Raw genomic sequence first — 22,870 nt, forward strand, 5'->3', positions numbered from 1 at the left:
CTTTGGCACCGAAAATCCATGTGTCAAATTTTTTCAAGGCTTCGATGACACAAAATGCTTCTCGTTCGATGGTTGACCATCGTTGTTGACAGGGCGTTAATTTCTTGCTGAAAAATGCTATGGGCATTTCTTTTGTAAATCTTCATTATCATTCTCACCTATGGTAGGCAATCCTAGTAGCTGTTGTTCCTTATTATCTTTCCTCTCTTCTATCTTTCTAATGGCTTTGTCAAGTAGCTCATACCATTCATCAATTATTTCAGTTTTATCAATTTCTTCAAATATGGGATTTCTGTGCTTGGTGAAAGTCCTATAAACTAAAAAATAACCTCAGCAATTTTTTTTTCTGCTTTTTCTAATAATTCTTCATCAACATGTAGATCGTCTACCTCGGGCTCGGGCTCTTCTATTAATTCAGCAATTCGTTCCGTTTCTTTCTCGTCTTCCAGTTCTTCGCTGTTATCCGAATAACTTTCTGTTCAATCTTCCATGTTTTCACCCTTGAACTTGAAAGGTTTCTGTGGTTTTCAGTTTCATTGTGGATGACATTTTCCTTTTCAGTTTCAACTTTTGTTGTATAATACACACTTTCCTTTTCATCTCCCAGTTTAACAGTATCTATGCTGTCCTTATTGTACTTTTTGTTTCTATTATCATCCAGAATTTCTTTTTCAGTAAATTGCAATAGTTCACTGTTATCTGCAAGTTTATTTTCAGTCTCAAGATCTGCAGCTTCCGTGTGATTTACATTTTCATTTTCAGTTACTAAGTCAGCTTTCACACTTTCCTTATGGATTATTAAGTCATTCTTTTTATCATCTACTTGTTGCTTCTCGTTTCCAATTTCAGCAATATATTCTTTCTCTTCTATGTTCTCATTATCAAGATTTACTTGAGTTTTATTGTCATCTGCAATTATTTCTTTTTCAGCTGTAGTTTCAGCATCATCTGTATTTTCTGTTTTGGTTACTGGCTTCACTTGAGTTTCACTTTCATTGACAGTTTCTTTTTCAACTGGGATTTCAGTCTCACCCATAAATTCGTTTTTACTTTCAGGTGGAATAATTTCTACATCTGTTATTTTGCTGTCAATTAACTTTTCCTCTTTGAGTTCATCTTCTCTTTCTACCCTCTTAGTTTCTTCAGTTATAATTTCTTCCTTCTGTGCTTCCTGTTCAAAAATTTTGTCTTCTATCATTTCTGTTTTCTCTATTTCTGTAAAGGGCAGTTCTTTACAACTTTCACAGAATTTTTTAACATCTTGCTTAATAGTAGGCCAAAAGAATGCGTACTTGATTCGTTGAATTGTCTTTTTCTCACCGAGGTGGCCGGCAAGAGGGATTTCATGTGCCATCCTTAGGACTTGCCTTCTTTTTTCTAAAGGTAACACAACTTGCTTAATGTTTTCACCACAGATATATTCGGAATGAAGTAATATGCCATCATCGAAAGTATATGAATTTTGATTTTTATTTGCCCATTCAAAGCATTTTTTCAGAGTTTCGTCTTGTTCTTGATGTGTCTTGAATGATGAATGATGATGTGTCTTGAATGATGTGTCTTGATGTGTCTAGTCTTACTCTGTTCGTTGTTTTCAGAGACTCTATGTTTTCTTGGGAAATCTGATTAACAACAGCCAAATTTGTAGTATTGTCTTCAACTGGTGAGGGTTCATCATCTGTCTTTTTGTACTCTAAGGGGGATGCATCCCAATGACGATCACTGTTCCACAGTTCGATATTTCCACAGAGCGTTTCATAAGCTGAAGAACTCAATAGCAAGTCGGTAACTAGCTTTTTTGAAACAGCACACGTAATGGACACTCTACCGTGAAAATCATCGTCAATTTTCATCTGGAAAATCTTTAGTGGAGTAATTTCGTTTTCACCAAAAGCAGAAGATATCTCTATTTTACTTTCTCCTTCGCAAGATATGTTAACCAATTTCTCACGGACTACTGAAATTTGCGCTCCCGTGTTTACGATTCCATCTAGAATAATATCTCCACATTTAACTTTGACAAGTTTTAATTCATCTATGTTTTTAGACACGTCCACTGATTTTGAGACAGGAATAGAGATCTTGGCAGTTAGCACTTCTGGTTTTTCTTTTTCTGCAAGGGGTGCTTGTGTTTGTATTAAGTTGTTTTGTGCTGTTGCAGAAGCACTTCTTGGTATCCGATTTTTGGTATGACCTTCTTTTCCACAATTATAGCAAGTTAGTTTGAAACTAGGCTTTTGTGGTTCGTCACTCTTACGGGATGGGTACATTCTTGGCGTGTTTTCAGTGGACAGCGATTTATTTCTGAAAGCTCTTTCTGGAAGTGGAGAACGAGGTTGCCATTTTTCATTAGTTCTGTCTGTTGATGGATTACCACCAGTCCGTTTTGAGATATTACGATCACTGTCATATTCGTCAAGTTTATCAGCTAATTTGGTTGGAGAAACGAACTTCGCCCATTCGTCAAGAAGATAGTCTCTTACTTCATAGGGTACTCTTTTCTTAATTTGGTCAGTAATAATCAAGTCTTTTAACGCGGCAAAATTTGTGATTTCAAGACCATTGATCCATTCTTCAAAATAACTTGTAATTTCGTAGCGAAAATCTCTCCATGATTTTTCAGCGCTCTTTTGGTGCATCACAGATATTTTTTCTAAAGCTTTCAGGATTTAACTTAAATCTCTTCAATAAAATGGCCTTAATGTACTCATAATCTTCAAAATTTTGTTCAGATTCCCTACCAATTAATTGGATGATTTCATATGGCATTAAAGTCAATAAACATGAAACCCAATCTTTAGGATCAATCTTTGTCCTTTTAGCTTGTCTTTCAAATAAGGATAAATAAATCACAATATCATCGTGTCTTAAATTGAATTTGGGAATAAGCTTAATTAAATCAAAATTATGATGTCCATTTTCATTTGTTGGTGGAGTTTGTGTTAGTCGAACACGAGATTCAATTTCGAGTTTCCTCAATTCAAACTCCATTTGCTCTCTTTTCTGCTGTGCTTCTAATTCTTCTTTCCTTCGTTGTTCCTCAATCTCTTCTTTCCTTCGTTGTTCCTCAATCTCTTCTTTCCTTCGTTGTTCCTCAATCTCTTCTTTCCTTCGTTGTTCCTCAATCTCTTCTTTCCTTCGTTGTTCCTCAATCTATTCTTTCCTTCGTTGTTCCTCAATCTCTTCTTTCCTTCGCCTTTCCTCAAGCTCTTCTTTCTCCTTTCTTCGCTGTTCCTCAATCTCTTCTTTCCTTCGCCTTTCTTCAAGCTCTTATTTCTCCTTTCTTCGCTGTTCCTCTTCTTTTCTTTTCCTCTCTTCAATAATCGTTAAAAACACTTCTTTAGCAAATGCTTCATCATATGTATCACTATGAATTATTTCATTTTTTATCGCCATGATTTTCATACTTGGATCTACTTGAATTTCTAATTCAGCAGCTAAAGCCAGCAAATCCTCTTTTTCCCCACGTCCCATAAAAGCCATGTCTAAAAAAAAAAAAAAAAAATTTTTTTTTCTCTTTTCTTTTTCTATTTAAATATAATTCACAATGAATTTAATTTTATTCGGCACGAAAATCAATCAGTGGAATCAATACTTAATGTGTTGTTCACTTACTCTGGCGAGTCAAACGAAATTACATTTGAACACTGGCGTATTCATTACTTTGACAAGTAAATAAACTAAGATTCCATGACGGAAACAATAATTAACTTTTCATAATCTTAATTAATTATTTTACGTTTACAAGGTAAATTGAGCTCTCACCTGAGTTATTTTGGTTCGTAATTATATGCGGGTAAATCCCGATCCTGTCGACTGCGCCAGTAAAGATCCTTTCCTTATTTCAATATGATGAATATTGAATCTTGTAGGAAGAATAAAGCTAATTTTTCAGAATAAACAAAATACTTTTATTTAAATTTTAAAACAGAACCAAAAAAAAAAAATAAATACTGCAGCTCTAAACTATCAAAATTTTAAACTCTTAACTACTGCAGTTAAAACTCTTACAACTATTAAAAAACTAAAAATCTTAAACTCTCTAAAACAAAATATATAAAAAATTTTTCGAATCCTCTTCTTGTTGCCACAACGTAAAATGCAAGTTCTTGTCCTATTATTTATATTTCACGTTCTCTTTAAGTCACGATCTTCACAAGTCACGATCTTCACAAGTCATGATCTTTACAAGTCACGATCTTTACAGTCACTATGTTATAACATAATTGCTATAGGTTAGCACAGTCCTGCAGCGCCGTCACTATGTTAGGCACAATAATTTGCGTACATAATCACAATGGTTGCACAGTTACTATGACAGTGCACAGTTTGAGAGAGTTAGCTAAGTCACGGTGTAGATACTGATGGTCACTGATGTGTGCACTAGTGCTTAAGCATAGTCGAAGTTGGTGTACGATGTATACGTGCGGTGTACCATGCATTGCAGTAGGTTGGAAGGTGATGTAGGCATTTGAAGGAACTTTGTGTTGACACAGTTGGTACTCTGCTAGCACACTGGTACGGTAAGTACTAACGTAGATTGATGTGTGCACATAAATTGAAGGCTTGGTGGTAGGGAGCTTTTGTTTAAAAACTTATGGGGGTGGCCCCTGAGTGATAAGCTTTTGATAAGGTTGGATACTCAGCAGATGGGACGGAAAGATTATCATGTTGAGGGAGTTGCTGGATGGGTCTTGCTCTATTGCGGTGAGCAAATGTCTTGCCCCATTACGGGATCTGCGTAACAGCTTTGCAGATTTTGGTTATGGCTAGCTGGTGGGAGATGATAAAGTGGTGGTACGCATCTCTGTTCATAGTTGGATATGGGAGGTGATGGTCTTTTGTCAGCTGACAGGTGAAAAGACAGTGGTCTGGGTTACCTGGGGCTCCACAGATGCATATATCTGTTGATGAGACGTTGTGCCTTTGGAAGTAGCTGGGGAATGGGCCGTGTCCCGTGATATATCGAGTCAGCGGAGCGATTGCAATGTGTCGATCCGTGCTGACATTTTGGGAGGAAATCGTAGGTACGGCGGCTAGTTGTGCTATGGTTTGATTCTTCCTGCCATTGTTGGAGCCCTTTACTCCGGAGCTGTCCTTTTAGGTAAGAGGATGGGGCTTGAAAGTGAATCATATGTGCATTTGGGTCGGTTACTGTCTGGTTGGCTAAACGGTCTGCTGACTCATTGCCTTCGTTGCTAGCATGTGCTTTTATCCACATCAGCGTCGTGTGCATATGTGAATGATGAAAGGCAATGACTAGTGGGGAATGACTGGTAACTGGTGGTTCTGGAAGGCTTGAAGTATTCAGTAGCTGTCTGAAGTATGGCATGAGTTAGATCATTATGGACAATGTATTGCATTGCTACCGTGATGGCCAGTATGTCCGCTTGGAAGATGCTGTCGTGATTTTGCAAACGGCTTTTCCACTCTTGTTCTATCAGGACATCCTGGTAATGGAATTAGGCACTGCCTACACCTTTCTCCTGTTTAGAGCCATCTGTAAAGATGTAGGTACCTTGTGAAGATACTTGCATTCCAGTGTTTGCTGGAGTGTGTGGGATGATGACAAAGATCCCTTTGCCTTTAATTGCCAGGTGTGTGTGGAGAGGGTGACCAGGTGTTTCAAACTGGATTGGGCTTGTGCGAAAGGCTTTGGTGAGGTTGAGGGCAAAAGGACGTTGGACAGCGGTCAGTAATTTGATTTTACGAGCGCCCATTGGGTGAGCCCAGGCAGCGGCAGCGTATGTGGCTATCTTCTCTGCCACGGAATGATTACACAGATAGACGTAGCCGTAGAATTCAACACCATTTTGTTACTGGATAATGCTCTTGAGACAAATACTGTCATTCGCATACCATTATGAGCATTATCTGCGTCTAGTCTATAGAACATTCTTTAAAAATGACATAAAATGGATGATAGAGAGAAATATAAGGGACATAAAATGGCTGATATATAGAGAGAGGTATATGATAGCATCCTCCCACGAAACCAGCAAAGCAGAAGAGGGCGTAGCTATCCAGTACGGAAGCTTAATTTAAGAGAAACATTTCAGTTTTTTTTTAAATCTTTAATCTGATTGGATATAAATTGTTTGTACCGCTAGGCTAAGTAATGCATATACGGATTTATTTTGAAAAGACGCAGTTTAGAATGATATATTATAAATAGTTACTATTTTTAGAACAGAAAGAGGAAGTACCCAAATTAAAATGAAGAATAAAAAGGACTATGGAAAAATTTAAGTTAGTAGTTAGATTTCATATTTTAAACACACACTCACACATGCGCACTTAGTGCACTTCCTCTTCGATTCTTGCACAGGTTTCTAATCGTGGTAAGTTTCCCTGTTCCTTTGGTCTTAATCTAATCTGACTGCAATCATTACCAGACTAACTGCCTAGTATTTACTTAACCGTTGGTTATAATAAGGCTGCCAAGTGCAGAAGGTTTTAGCTTTTAGGTTGTCATGTTTTGAATGATAATGATGATGATGATGAAAGACTAGTAAGCGATTGGTTGAAAATTTGCATTTTGCAACTTTTCTTGAAAGAGGGAACACGCTTCTTTTTTTCAGTCCTCAAACGGATAGAAAAGTTCTCTGCTCAGTTGATAATTCCAATAGTTCGATGAATAATAATTATTGTACAAAGCACAATAGTAAGTAAAAAATTTTAGAAATTCAGATCCTGCTTAATAATTGCACGCTGTGCTAACAAGATAAAAAGCAACCTTACTTTAGTTTTCTCTTCCTATTACTTAAATAACTCCATTGAATAACCGTCCTTCCCAGAGAAGTAAGTCTAATAAACAAGAGGACAGAAAAAAAGGTTAACATAGGTTTATAGAGCATGACAACTAATAAGTATTCTTTACTAATTTATCCTCATATAATTAATTTTGTGCAACAAAACGATGATTTTGGTGTGGATTAACTTATGTAAATTTATACGGTTTTTTAGCGACGTCCATTATCCTGTGAGCATTGATTCTTCGCCTACATCAGAGCACAAAATTGTAAGTATAAATATTCATTTCGTGATACCTGTGCATTTTCCTGAAAGGATATGAACCATAATCAGTAGAATAATATGTGTTATAAAGTGCAAATATTTTTTAAACAACAATTATTTAGATGCTATTTGTGTGGTTATTTTTTGTTTATTTATTTACTCACTTCCGACTGTTTATGAGGTAAGGAAGCGATAATTTTACCTACATCTTAGTCTTAGTCTGTAAGGATCTTAAGTTTTACTAACGTTTATTTTATTTTAAATCTTTACTATCACTTCTTTACTATCATTTCTATCTTTCTACTTCCGGCCAGAATTATAAGCGTGAAGGATTTTATGCAAAGTTTGTCTGGCGAACGCCAAGTATTTAAGTGTGGCTTTTTTGCCAAGCAAGAGAGAGGAAGCAGTGAGTTCGAAGCAGGCCGCTTACCTTAGAAGTTACGCAGTTGCTATTTGCCTTCCAGGCCAGAGGTTTTAATCCTCTTAATAAATTAAACGTATTGTAGTGTTCACAGTCTCTGTGCTACATACGCTTCCTGTTATTATAAGGCCAATCTTCCACGTGTGTTATTCTAAAGTTAAATTAGAGTTTAGTTTTATTTTTTTATACCTTTTACGTTAGACCCCGAGTGGAGGGTCATTGTATTCCGAAGTACGGAAGTCATTGTATATAAAGAAAAATAAAGGGTTTTGTATACCCTTCGTCTGTATCCTGTCTACTTACTACAATTAGTGAACATAGCTTTAGTGAGCTCTCTGTTCCTAGTCAGATCATTGTATGTTTCCGAAGAAGGTTAGAAGAAACATTGAACCTGATAGTGGCGCCCGACGAAGAATAACCATGGCCGAATTTCAAGAAGAACCTGTGCTGCCTGCACAAACGGCTCAGAATCCAGAAATGCCAGCTGCCGCCCTGGAAGGATTTGGGTACATCGTCCAGACTATGCGTGCTTCGATGAAACCAGAAGCAACGTTTAATGGAAACTCACCGGTAACCAGTTATTTGGAAAAATTGGATGACCACTTCATGCTCTACCCCGTGCACGAGTTTCAAAAAGTTACCTTAGCTACCAGCGCTTTGAGGGGCCAAGCGCTTAACTGGTTCAAATGTATCGGCAGAAGTCTCTTGGGTCAAGCAGGAAGTCCCACCTATACTTATGAAAATTTCAAGACTGCCCTACTAAAAGCCTTCCCTGTTGTAAGGGATCGTGCGAAATTAGAAACGGAACTTTTTAGCATATATCAACAAAGAATCGAAAACCTGTCGAGCTTTATTTTAAGAAAAATTCACGTTTTCAAGCTCTTGTATGGAAACCGTCCGGATCCTGAAATAATTCAAGTGATTTTGCCGAGGTTACTACCCCAACTGCAAGACTTTATTGAATTAAGAAATCCCACTACACTGGAAAGGTTATTTGAGCTAGCAATCCAGTTTGAAAGTAGAAGAACGGCGGACGTCGAAAGAAGACGCCAATATCAACAGCGAAACCAATTTGGTACGCCAAGACTACAACAAACTCAAGCATAGGGCTACGGAGAAAAAGCGAATCAGTGGGCAAGGAAACCCGAGCAGTCAAAAACAGCCGGCGAACGTCGACAGTTCAATAGCAACCCAGGAAAAAAGTCTCAAGGCCAGGGGAAAAAGAAGGAAAGCACGGAAAGGAAAAATAATTTAAACTAAAACGGATTTCTGCTGACGAGAGGGTGCGGAAATCCGAAGGCCACGAAAACCCCTCTTCCTTCAAGTTAAATACAGTAATGGTGAAAAATTTGACTCTTCCGAAGATAGAAGTGTTGGTAAATAATATCCCGGCCACCGCACTCCTGGATACCGGCGCGCAGTGTTCCTGTGTGGCAGAAGTCTTTTTTAGAAAGTATTTTCGCAAATACCGCATATATAATGCGGATAATACGACAGTATTAGCGGCGCAAGGAAAAGAATGTAAGTGCGTAGGTAAAGTACCTTTATATATCCGTATCAAGGACGAACAAGTAAAGGTGATGTTTTTTATAGTAAAGAATTTGCAAGCACATTTAATCCTAGGAATAGACTTTCTTTCAGACGCACAAGCTACACTGGATTTTAATGAAGCGTCCCTTAGGCTGACAATGAAACCAGTGCGTGTAGAAAAGGTTGAACCGCCAAGGTTAAATCTTGACCACCTGCCTAATGACGAGCAAGATAGAATCCGACAAGTGGTAAGTGAATTTGCTTCCTTATTTAGTGATATTCCAGGATTTACTCAGGTTACTAACCATAGTATTGACACCGGAGATGCATTGCCGGTTCGTCAAAAACCATACCGGTATGATAAGAATAAGGAAAAAATTATAGAATGGCATATTACCGATATGCTACGTAAAAAGATCATAACGCCCATCTCAAGTAGTTATGCTAGCCCGGTGGTTTTATGTAAGAAAAATAATGATTATCCTTTGGAGCATCCAAAAAGGTGGAGATTCGCTATTGATTACCGTAAATTAAATTCCATAACGAAATATCCGGTATATCCGTTACCGATCATAGAAGAAATTTTAAGGAACATAAAATCAACCAAATTTATGACGACTTTAGACTTAACGAATGGTTATTTTCAAATAGGGGTCAGGCCTGAGGACGTGCCTAAGACTGCTTTTATAACCAAGTCTGGCACTTATGCATTTTTGCGTATGCCGTTTGGCCTTTCTGGGGCCCCAGCAACATTTCAGCGATGCATGGACATTGTGTTAAGACCTGTTCTTGGAAAGTCCACATTTATCTATTTAGACGATATCATTATTACTAGTGATAATCTCGACCAACATATACAGGATTTAAGACAGGTGTTTTCTTTATTAAATGAGGCCGGTCTAAAAGTTAATGTCGAAAAGTGCAAATTTGCAGCCCCTGAATTAAAATATTTAGGTTACAAAATATCGCAAAAAGGGATCGAGACAGATGAATCAAAAATAATCGCTGTACAAAAGTATCCGACTCCAAACACGGCAAAGAAGCTCTCTTCTTTTCTAGGACTTTGTTCATATTATAGGTCCTTTATAAAAGATTTTGCGGCTATCGCTGAGCCATTGTTAAAATTAAAAAGGAAAAAGGCAAGATTCTCGTGGACGGCCGAAGCCAATAGTGCTTTCGAAAAATTAAAACAAGCATTAACACAAGCCCCTGTGTTGAAATTTCCTGAAAAGGATGAAAATTTAGAAATTTCAGCGGATGCTTCGGATTATGCGGTAGGAGCGGTACTTTCGCAAAATCAGCAGCCCGTGGCATTTTTTAGCCGAACTTTAAATCAAACACAAAGAAACTATTCCGCGACCGAGAGAGAGGCACTTGCAGTTCTGTTAGCAGTGCAAAAGTTCCGAGTCTATTTTGGAAGGGCGCCAATAACAGTGTACTCTGATCATGCGGCGGTAACTAGATTGTACTCAGGGAAAAACTTATCCCCAAGGTTAATAAGATGGGCACTCAAGCTGCAAGAATATAATCTGGTAATCAAGCATACCCCCGGAAAGGAAAATATCGTAGCAGATGCCCTATCACGAATTAAATTAGACGAACAGGGTAATACCGTAAAAGTTGCAATGCTTACAGCGTGTACAATAAATTCCCGAGAAACTGTAATAACCGAACTGGGTAAGGATCCTGAGTTTGGAAGTATTTATGAGTATTTGAAGGATCCTGAAAATTTTAGCCACCAAGATATTGTGGCGATAAGAAATAGGGCGGCCCATTACGAACTAATAGATGGTCTATTATTCTACACAAAAACTACGAATTCCAACAACGAATTTCGACCTGTTATCCCAGCTAGTCTTAGATTAAATATCCTGCAAGAGCTCCATGACAGCCCTTTAGCTTCTCATGCTGGTATTCGAAAAACTATCCAACGCGTACGCGAGGCAGTCTACTTTCCTGAACTGCAAAAGTTAACAAGGGCGTATGTCCAGTCCTGCCCAACATGTCAAGCCGTTAATTATATTAATTTCCGCCCGGCCGGGTTTCTAAATAGTATTAAATCCGAATTTCCAAATGAAATAATTGGCATCAATTTATTGGGCCCTTTCCCAAAAAGTCAGTTAAATAAAAGTCGGTATCTCCTTGTTATGGTTGATCATTTTAGTAAATGGACCGAAATTGTTCCCTTAAAACGAGCCTCCGCGAAATTAGTTACTGATTCTATTTTAAATAAATATATTTTAAAATACGGGGCGCCCCTAAAAGTTATATCGGATAATGATCCTCAATTTGTAAGTAATATATTTGAAGACATGTGCCAAAAACTGGGCATACGTCATTTAAAAATGGTCCCGTATCGGCCGCAATCAAATATAGCGGAACGGGTCAACCGAAATATAGTGAAAATTATCCGTACTTATGTTAAAAATTTTCATAAAAGCTGGGATAACTATGTCAATGAATTTGCTTTCGCCCTTAGGACCGCAAAACATGATACAACGGGCAAAACTCCTGCTGAGTTATTTCTAGGCAGAAAGATTATAACACCGTTAGATAAATTATTTTATGTGCAACAAAGAGCCCCAGAATTTAAAATGGGTGATATAGAAAAACTAATAAAAGAAGCAAAAAAGAATACGGAAGTAGCACAAAGAAAACAGAAGTTATATTACGATCTGAAACGACGGGGAGTAACTTATAAAGTAGGGTATGAAGTACTAAAAATTAAGCATTCACTTTCTTCAGCACCAGAAGATAAAACTGCCAAATTTTTTCCACGATTTGAAGGACCATATGTTATAGAAAAAATAACTCACGCTGTTGTAGTGTTAAAGGCCAGAAATGGTGAAACTTGTTCCGCAAATATTGATCAAATTAAGCCCTACTTCGATCGTAATAAAATGCAAATCTTTTCAGATCTTTTGCAGGATCCGGCACGGCAGACACCGCAGGTACAAGTTCCAGAGGTGGGAAAACGACAAGTACAAGGGCAAGCCAATGAGAGACAGAAGCAAGTGAAAAGAAAATTGCCCCGCGGAAAAATTGAAGGTAAAAAGAAAAAGAAGCCGTTCCACCGTCCAGAAAACAGAGTTCACGAACACCCCCAGAATGAAGAAGGGAGAAAAACGACGTATGTGAAGAGGACCAGGAGAAAGGACGGCAACTATAACCCGGCTTTAAAACGGAGGATCGACTCATCCGACAGAACTCTCCGCAGCAAAAGTCGCCGAACTACGGAAGGGCCATCAGCGGCGGAGGAAAAAGTACAAGAAAAATTTGAACGGCCAACAACGAGGTCCAAGCAGGATCACGACAGAAGTTTCCCGGTTCCGCCAAGACCAGCTGCCTTCAAACGGCCAAGACCACAAGCAGAGGGGAAAAGGAAGGTGTTCAAGGGTGGCCGTACTGGTGAAAAACGGAAGCTTCCAGAGGAAAGCACTGAAGGGCGAGCCCGTACAAGAAGGAGGATAAACCAGGCTACGGTCTGCAGTACCTTTAAAGACTGGGCCCAGAAAAGGATGTCCGAATATTACAAAGATAAGTAAAATTTTATGTTACGTTGCAAACTTAAGTTAATCTTTCATTCTTACTGCAAGTGGCAGATTTCAAGAAGTTTTACCTCATGCGAGGTCTACCTTTATCGCCAAAAGGGCGAGAAATGAGTTGTGACCGATTTTCTTATTATGTTTTTCAATTACTCGCGCGTAAAACTAAAGTTGATGTATAATAGCGTTGTTTAAAGACTTAAATATTGTAAAAAGTTATTGTATAAATTTTATTTAAAACATTCTAGCAAGAAAGAAGTTTTAGTCTGAAAGACTTTTTGAAATGTAGTATTATTTCAATGTAGAAAGAATTGGCACTTGCTTTGAAAAGAATAGAAGTTAACAATGTACTACTAATGTATGTTTTCAAATGTGTAAAATTAACGGCATGTTGATATGTTCTTATATACATGTGTTCTGTTATTTTAAATGTTAAGAAATACCGTGATATGGTAAAAGTGAAAGTAATGTTAAAAATTTGTTATTCGTGTGACTGTAAAGACTAAATCATGGCGAATATATGTTAAAGGTTGAATGATGTAGTTAGGCTCTCTGACGCTACACTTTAGAGTTAGCCACTTTTAGAATAGTACCTCAGGGTTTAGAGTTGAAAGTAGGGTGTGTTAAGAGGTCTCGTTATGTTGAATTTTAACACGTTAGTGTTTTGATTGTAGGAGGAAGTGTTGAACACATAGACATAAACACATTCGTGTTTGGTGTTCTTTTACAACACATGTCAGAGAGCAAGGGGAGAGATAATTAAAATAGTCATGAATGAAATAAGAATGTTAAGAGAAGTATATTCTATATGTTATTTGCAATGTCATTGTGTAACATTTCATTAAACTAGTTTTCCTTCCAGATCCCTGGAAGGAACCAGAATTGAATAAAGCTCCTGTTTAGATGCAGTACAGATGGAAAAAAAAAAAAAAAAAAGATTGTTGTAGATCCTGGGAGCTGCTATTGTAACAAATTTCTTTCTTTTAAATTTCTAGTTTCTAGGGAAGTTGTGTTTGTAAAAGGTTGGCCTCGCGTTAGATTCTAGAGCTAAAAGTTTTCAACAAGGTCGTTTTAGACCTCAGTTTCAAACTAATTAACTCTGGCGGGAAGTATGTAATGATCTTAAGTTTTACTAACGTTTATTTTATTTTAAATCTTTACTATCACTTCTTATTTTCTACTTCCGGCCAGAATTATAAGCGTGAAGGATTTTATGCAAAGTTTGTCTGGCGAACGCCAAGTATTTAAGTGTGGCCTTTTTGCCAAGCAAGAGAGAGGAAGCAGTGAGTTCGAAGCAGGCCGCTTACCTTAGAAGTTACGCAGTTTCTATTTGCCTTCCAGGCCAGAGGTTTTAATCCTCTTAATAAATTAAACGTATTGTAGTGTTCACAGTCTCTGTGCTACATACGCTTCCTGTTATTATAAGGCCAATCTTCCACGTGTGTTATTCTAAAGTTAAATTAGAGTTTAGTTTTTTTTTTTATACCTTTTACGTTAGACCCCGAGTGGAGGGTCATTGTATTCCGAAGTACGGAAGTCATTGTATATAAAGAAAAATAAAGGGTTTTGTATACCCTTCGTCTGTATCCTGTCTACTTACTACAATTAGTGAACATAGCTTTAGTAAGCTCTCTGTTCCTAGTCAGGTCATTGTATGTTTCCGAAGAAGGTTAGAAGAAACATTGAACCTGATAAGTCAATTTCTTCATCTAGAAAGAGTAGTGTTAGAATAGTGGATTTTTCAGAAAATAATAAGCATTATACCTCAATATGTCTTTACAATTTGCCAATCTATGAAGGAGTTTTATAGCTTGTTGAAAAATACTGCAAGCGAAAATTCATGAGCGCGAATTTTTAAGTGAAAACTACAAACTGCGCATCTTTCTAGAAAACACCCAACTAGATTTTAGTGCCGTGTGGTATGTAATCGATATGAAATGTTTAAAAGAACTGGGGCTAAACGAGAGCTCTGCAAAACCATTAGGAAAATTTTGCGTCACATAAAAAAAGAATTTTGTTTCGCTAGTTTAGTGATGAGAATAATGTAGTGTAACTCATACTTTTGCGTTTAAAATCTTTAAAAAAAAGGAACTCTATAAGAAATATGCAACTAAAAATGAATAATCTTCTATTGTTGCTTAAACATTTACTACGTCAACAAGAAGAAGAAACTAGTTCTGGAAAATTTGCAGATATAACTCTGATTTTTGTTGTTTAACTTCTAATATAAAAACTTTTATGAATTTTAAGATACTGGTTTCATTCGTCGTCGGCAGTAGAATTTGTTACACACACTTTATATATTAAATATTCAACAATTCAATCAACACATCAGTCCTTGAACTTAACTGCTTTAGACAGAAACATAATAGCGGGGCGCTCAGAACCTACATTAGAAGTAAAGTCTTCACAAAAACTTTCCTAAAAAAATGGGCTGGTATTCGTTTTCATATAACAGAAAACTCTAAAATCTCATCCAGCTGGCGTTTTTAGCGGTAAAGAATTGCACTCGTGATGCAGTCACTATACAGCAATTTTAATTATTCGTCCATCGGTTAGCCTTTCTGCTTTAGAAGTTCGCTGCTCATCAAGTAGAGTGGTTAGTGACGCCGTACCGAGATCGGCCAGGGTGCGAAAACCGGAAAAAACACAGATATTTGTAAGCATATAGTGTCTGCGTGACAAGGGAGTACTCAAAATACACGGTGAGCCTGAAGTCCTCTTGAGAATTTGGTGTTAGCGGAAGAGGAGTGGGAGAGCTTTGGAGCCCCTTTGGGTGTTCTTAATCAAAACTGGTGCAGAACTGTGCAGTCAATGAAGCGAGACTATACTTGTAGGACCAATGGTGAAATTTTGGTGCCGCGCCCACTTCTATCTGCAGCTACTTAAAAGAACATAGTTAATGGCATCATTCCAAAGCCGTTATCAGTATACACATTTTGCTGTTTTCATCTAAATGCATTTTGTAGACAGTTGTTCAATGTTTCATTCTGTACCAAAATAGGAATGTTTATAATTATCAATGTAGGATTCATTTCCCGATTTCTCAAAGTTTCCCCGTTAAGCGAGCCTTTTTCGGAGCGATTTTGCAGATTTTCGTGGTTTACTTGTACTGCGACGATGTCGACTCTACACGTTTCGCATTGATTTATCAAATGTAACCCTCGTTCTGTTCCAAACGATTTCTAAAAATAAAAATAATTTTCTTTTCATTATATATATTCTTCTAATAATCTTTTTTTTCAGGCAATTATTTATAATTAATAAACTCTTTAGCTTTTGATGACAATATATTTCGTCCATTCTTGTTGTTTCTTAAGGTTATTAAAGATGAAGATCTGAAAGCCTATAAAGAACGAACTCGAAAAGATAAAGGGTAAGTATTTTATAATTTTTTCTCCGAAATGTCGTCTTTTTATCATAATTTCTTTTCAGAAGCATCGAATTCCAACGTACGTTTTTTTTGGAATGTTTTTGCTATTTCTTGCATTATCAATATGAGTATTGATACTGAATAATTATGCTTTAAAACGAGTTTTAATAGATGTGAGCTCATATATTTATAAATAATTTTCGTAAACAGACTCATAACCGTCCTCATTATTCTACCTACAAATATCAAAACAACAATTGTTCTCTGCATACTGCTCATAGTAATATTTACAGATTCACTAACTTGTATTATTCTGAACTTGACTAGCTTTGGAAATTTCTTACTAAAACTGTTACAGTTTTTAAAATGCCACGCATATGCGAGGAACGATTAAAAAGTTCGTAGAACGAAGTGCAAGAAACAGTACTAAATGAACTAATATTCTTTATTTTTAACATAATCCTCTTATACGTATTTTTCCAGCATTCTTTTTTCCATAATGCACTTCCATTACACCCTGGTGGAAAGGTTTTTCTTCACTACCTAAAAACGAATAATCAACAGCATTCACTGGTCTAACTCAAATTCAAAACGCAACCTACAAAAGTATTATTTCAGGTTTTTAAATGGGAAAAAAATTATTTGAAGCAGATATGAGTATGAGAGGATAAAGTAGCAGTTGGAATCCTGAAGAATGTTCAGTAACTAGTGTCTTAGCAAGTTGCTTGTAGAGCTGGACGCTCCATTCCGGAGCTGATTCGAAGAACCAATTTATTGAGCGAATTAACAGTTGATTCCAGGAAACAGAGTGGTTTCACTTTTACAGTTCACAAAGAGCTCTTTCTGGAAACTTTCCAGAAACAGATATGTACTATTCGTTCATGAACTGAATCACTCTGCTGAGCAAGCAAGCACCTGTTTCACGAAAATGAGAGCGAAGCTCTTTTAGAGTTTGCCCAGTGTGAGCACTTGCTGGAAACATGAAGATGTTCGATTCTCAGTTCAGTTCTTGAACAAGTTCGTTTCCCAATTTAGAGAGAATAGAATATTTATTCTCCCTTGTTAAAAGTGAGTTTAATTTTTATCATTTTCCAACTTTTTGAAAAAAAATTTTATTTAAGAATCTTAGTGTTAGTTTCATGTAGAAAGGAGGTTTTAGCAAATTTCAAAAACTACAGTTTAAAGAAATCAGTTCTTTTGAATGAGCATCTTTTGATCCCACTGCTTGTTCAATTCTTTTCACTTTTCGCTCTAACCTGGCTCACCGGTCCTGATCCCACTGGTAGTTCGATACTTTCCGCTCAGTGCTTGCTAACCTTCTTGATTCATTCCTAGTTTTTCGATGTTTTTTATTAAACTTATTTTTAGTGAAAGTTTTTTTCCCCAATGGCAGATTGTGAACAGTTACAGTTACAGCCTCTTAACCTATCCAAGGCCAGATGTGGTGGTCTCTTTATTATGGAGGCACCATCACCTCTTATGAAGGGACGAACAGTTACAACCAGGCCCTTCGGTTTCTCAGTCAGGCTTCCTTAACCACTATACAGTGTGGGCGGCTTTGTTGTTAGTGAAAGGTTAGTCATAAAAAAGCTTGATTCCGTTCATTGAGGTAACGATTCTGATCCAATCACATAAAACAGCAATTTTGCCCATCTATAGTTGCGTGACGCATATTTTAACAGCCATAAAGAATTAAAATGAAACTTTCTCCTTCATTTACCCTTTATTTCTTCACTGTTTCGCTATTAACTGTGTATAACATTCCTCTGTGATTTTTATTTCGGCACTTAAAGTAGTCAGTTATCTATTACCCCCTAGAAAATACTGGCCATGCTGGCTTGGCTGATGATGCTGTCACGCAAATCTTCTTACTCGCTACGATGAGACCTGTTTTCTGGTCTTGGTCTGTTATTTACGCTCAGGTCGTGTACCTATTTTATCCATCTATATGAAACTACATATCATCACATATCTATGTAAACCTCTCTTATAAATTTCTTAAACATTGTATAAGTAATTTCAAAATCCTTACACGATCTGTTTTCTCTGCCTCTATTTACAGTGTCGATATGCATGAAGCTGCTACACTTTTTATCGCAATAAAGTTTCATTAAAATTAGTTCTATTCAGTCATATGGAATGCACGTAGTCTATGCTAGGTGTCCAATAGTCACTCGTTAATCTGGTATCACAATATTATTCCATTTTCATAGCAATTCCTTTTTTATTAGTGTAGTGGATGATTGGTATGTAGATCTCCTCAACAGTAATTACAGGATTAAAGAATCATCAAGATACTTTCCACAGCAAAAATTTTCTGCTCATGGGACCTGTGGAAAAGCTGGGGCCATACTTCCTAATGTTTTTCATAAATCCGCACGAACAACATGCTCTTCAACCATAAATTTTCGACCTTCAATATTATCCATCTTTGGAGTTTAGGCCGACGTACTTTAGACTCTGGTTGTTTAAAAACAGAACTATTTAAAAAATAGAGGAGAGGAAATTGGAGTGTAGAAGCAAATGTGTCGCTAATTTAATTTAACATTGTGTTCCATTTAAATCTGCCAATTTTTTGTTTACCCTTCTACGAAACTTTTGATCAGCCTTCGAGTGTAAAGGTCATGTAAAAGTAATGTAGTAACGCATTTTTGCTGAAAGATCTCAGTTTATTTATTAAATTCTTGAACACATTTCTTCAGATACTAATTTCCTTATTCACCCTCAGAAACGATGCAGAAATATTAAAAATGTGGAGTCACTGCTGTTGAGTCAGGGTTGTTTAAGTCAAGTGAAACTCAAAACCTCATCTTAGGACTTCAGTCTTTGTTGCTAAGTAAACGCAAAGTCAGGGAATGCGTAGGTATTTTGCCGCCCGGTATAAAATGCGGGCACTAAATTCTGGTGGCACTGCTGGTACTAAATTCTGCAGCCCAGTAGCTGCCTAAATTCTAAATATTTTGCCGCCTCTTAATTATGCCGCCCCGTGCAGCCGCAATGGTTGCAGCGGCTCTGGAGCCGACCCAGCGCAGAAGCGGTGTAACTGGTGGTTTATGAGGTAGTGGAAGTCGGAGTCGCAAAGGGTCCCGCTTTTCAAAGAGACTATTAATTTTAATTTAAAAATTATTTTAATTAAATTTTATTTTTTTTTTTATTTTAAATTTAATTTAATTTAAAAGTCTTAAACATAGCTCGTTTCTTAAGATGAAGAGTCCCCAAATATCAGGCAAACAGAACTCCATATCTCATAACTCAGAAAACAGAGGAACCGTACAGCGTTGCACACTTAAGAAGGTGCTCAGCAACTATCAGTCCAGCGCCACCGCAGATGGGGCACAAGGGACTACTTATGGGTATAATGGTGAAGATGAGCGGCAAGGCAATCATGCCCAGTCGCTATTCTGAAAGCTAAAACGACCTGATCTCTTGGGCGTTCGAGTAACCGGAGAAGGGGAAGATGCCATAGTTTTTCCCTTGGCCAATTTTTCTAGTTCAAGGCCTCTGGAGATGTTTAATTTTCATATTCATAAGATGTGCAGATGATCTATAGTCAACGATACTGCACGAGGCTTGGATGACATTAGTGGCTTTCTTTGCCAATTCAGCCGCCACCTCGTTACCATAAATCCCACAGTGGGATGCAATCTACTGGAAAATCATTTTTTTTTGGATCTTAGCAATGTCCAAAGAAGTTGAAGCCAGCAGTTGAAATTTGGTCAAAGTTCACAATTGCTAGAATGGCCGCCTGAAAGTCAGAGAAAATTACAATCTGGCCAAAATCGTAAAGGTCAAAAGCTGTAAAGAGTCTCTAATTGCCCTTAACCTCTCCGTGAAAAGCAGAGTCAAGTATTCTCAGAGGAATATAGTGGAAAAAAAAGTTCGCAGTAAATACCCGAGCCAGCTCTTTGATTTGATTAATATTTTAAGCTATCAGTGTGTCACCCACAACCAGGTGTCAGTTGGGTATCGAGTATGAATTGTCTCCATTCCACTAAAAACAAGACATCAGGACTACTCTCCGATATCAAAAAGGCTGAGTAAGGTCCAGGTGATACGGAATATCTTGAAATTCCAAGGGGTTAGACGGAGGTAGCAAGTATTTCGAGATGGTATTAAGATTAACCAAGTCTTGCTATCTAAGTGCGCATTGAAGGAAACCATTCTTTGTCTTTAGACATTGTGAATTTGGAACAAAACAGGTCCATTTCTCATAGATCCTGATTAACTTCTCATACAGTTTTAAGGCAGCATTTATAATATCCTTTTCCATACTGAGTTCATAGATACAAAGGAGCATTGCAGCAATAGAAGATGACTAACTCTCCGATCATAAGAGGCAGAGCTTGGTTCTGGATTCGATCAATTTTTCCAAGTACCTTAGAGGTAGTAAAACGAGGTGCACAACAATGTTTTAAAACAGGTTTAACATAAGTTCTACATGTGGTAAGCAAAGTAAGCCTGTCACACAAAGACTTTTCTGGAGAGTGTTTCTTACTAGTTGAGGTTTCACATGACTAAATTGTAGGCATATATAAGGTCATTTACATCCTCGCCAATTTGATAGTATGGTCAGTAAGATCATTAACGAAGATATTAAACAGAGTACAACTTGTTACTGCGCCCTGAGCTAAACCGGTTTGCAGTTTGTTAGTCAGAAGTTGTCTCATCATAACGTACGTTTATATAACGCTATCCGTGAAATCCCTCATACATCGTAACATATTACAATATATATTCGTTAAGTTCATTTTTTGATATAATTTAATTCTACAAACGGAGTCACAAGCATTTCTAAAATCCACAAAACCGCAGAAACAATATGACTGTTATCTAGAGAATCTTTGCTACTCTCAGAAAATGTAATTATGTGCTCTCCGTAAAGTGATATCGTCTAAAACCAGCTTGAGCGGGATTTAAAATATTTCGATTGTTTAGCAACCAGACTAATCTACTATTAACCATTTTTTCCATAATTTTTTGCCGTAATACTAGTTAATGAAACAGGTCTATATCTGCCAAGTTCAGAAACAGGTTTATCTTCTGCAAGACAGAAATAACAGTAGCCTTCTTTCAAATTGAAAGAACGGAGTCTCTTCCGATCCAGATTTTATTAAAACACGCAAAATACTCTATCTCGCAACTGAACCAGTATTACGTACGAATTCAAAAAATGCAAATGGCAATAAAGAATTAGTTGTTGAATTAGCGGAAATTAAGTCCAGTGAACTAAACTGGATTGCATTTAAGGTTTTATATATTGATTCAAATTTTGCTATGAAATGCTTCCCAAACTGATTAAGAGTTTTCTGCATCTTAATATGCTGAAAAACACGTTTTCTTAAAATTGCTCAGTAAAAAGGAAGAAGTAATGTGTGTACGTTATTTATATGGTATAATACGATAAATATTTATAACTTTTGCAGCAGGTCAAACCTTTCGCCTTCAGTGGGCACAACATCAGTCTTTGAGTAAATATTCTTCTTTGGATCCAAGGTCTGGTTAAGCTAGTCTCGCACTCTGAGCATAATATACTTTTTCACAATGCACATTCATAATCATGCTAATCATACTATTGTTTTCCTTATAAAAGTAAGAAAAATTAGCAGGAGACTCCCCCAATCTAATTTTCTTATTTTGATAAGAAAAGCAGTAGTATCATAAACTATAACATAACTTGGGGATCTTAAGTTCAGGCTTTTTGAGCCAAGGCGATAATCAGAACTTTATATGGACTTTCAAAATTTAAAACTAACAAATAATTTCTTTCTCCGTCATATTCGTATTTAGATATCAATAATAGCAAAAGTAGTCGTTTACATTTTGGACACTATTATTCAATGACAGTGGATGGACAAAAATATGGAAACACCTTGTGAAATGCATGTTTGAAAAGAAAGATTGATTTTAATGAAATATGTAGGTGGCGCTGGCGTTTTTGACTACTGACGCCCCCTATACAACTTCGTAAATGTGCTAAACAGTTCAGTTGTTGTCGGAGTACTGTTATGTGAGGTTGTCATTGCATTATGTCAGAGTTAACAGACTTCGAACGTGGGCAAATTGTTGGAGCACGTATGGTAGGTGCTTCCGTAAGCAAGGTAGCCGAGGTGTTTAGTGTTTCAAGAGGTACTGTATCGAAGATTTATTCCGCATATTTGAAAAGCGGAAAAACATCATCTGCTAAATCACAGCGCGGACGAAAGTGTGTCCTGAGTGATCGTGACAGACGATCATTAAGGGCAATTGTGACAAAAAAAAAAAGAAGAAGACCACAGCTGCAAAAGTTACTGCTGAAATGAATGTTGTGTTACCGAACCCTGTGAGTACCAAAACAATTAGAAGGGAGCTTCATAAACAGGGAATTGCTGGCCGTGCTGCAATTGAGAAGCCACTCATCAGTGATGCTAATGCCCGTAACAGGAAAAGGTGGTGTTTAAGTCGTAAATCCTGGACTATAGAGCAGTGGAAGCGAGTAATATGGTCTGACGAGTCTTCTTTCACATTGTTTCCCACTTCTGGCCGAGTTTACGTCTGGAGAACGCCATCTCAAGCCTATAATACAGACTGCTTGTTGCCAAGAGTGAAACATGGCGGAGGTTCTGTTATGGTTTGGGCAGCCATATCGTGGTTCTCTGCTAGCCCCATGATAACTATGTCAGGGCACATGACTGCCAAGACTTATGTGAACATTTTGGCCGATCATGTTCATCCCATGGTACAAACTTTGTTCCCCGATGGTGATGGTGTCTTCCAAGACGACAAAGCCCCTGTTCACACAGCTCACATTTTCCAGGACTGGTTTTCTGAGCACGAGGATGAGTTGTCCCATCTCCCCTGGCCACCACAGTCACCAGACCTGAATATTATCGAACCTTTGTGGTCTACATTGGAACGGAAAGTGCGTTCTCGTTATCCACCGCCAACATCGTTATCTGAACTTGCCACCGTTTTGCAGGAAGAATGGTATAATATTCCCTTGGCAAA

At 37.4% G+C, this 22,870-nt stretch overlaps 1 protein-coding gene across 2 annotated transcripts in view; it reads left to right on the plus strand.

Moving 5' to 3' along the window:
* The window catches only part of LOC118191322 (epithelial sodium channel subunit beta-like), a 138,620-nt gene that overhangs the window by 109,235 nt on the left and 6,515 nt on the right, over positions 1-22,870 (plus strand). For both annotated transcript variants that reach the window (XM_085821720.1, XM_085821721.1), the window contains 2 exons: positions 6,967-7,021; positions 15,834-15,889. In XM_085821720.1, coding sequence (XP_085677846.1) covers positions 6,967-7,021; positions 15,834-15,889 — 111 coding nt within the window. The remainder of the gene's footprint in view (positions 1-6,966; positions 7,022-15,833; positions 15,890-22,870) is intronic.

The sequence above is a fragment of the Stegodyphus dumicola genome, chromosome 8 (genome assembly GCF_044657685.1).
Source record: "Stegodyphus dumicola isolate Sdum_Otavi_A_Nest chromosome 8, ASM4465768v1".
NCBI lineage: Eukaryota > Metazoa > Arthropoda > Arachnida > Araneae > Eresidae > Stegodyphus > Stegodyphus dumicola.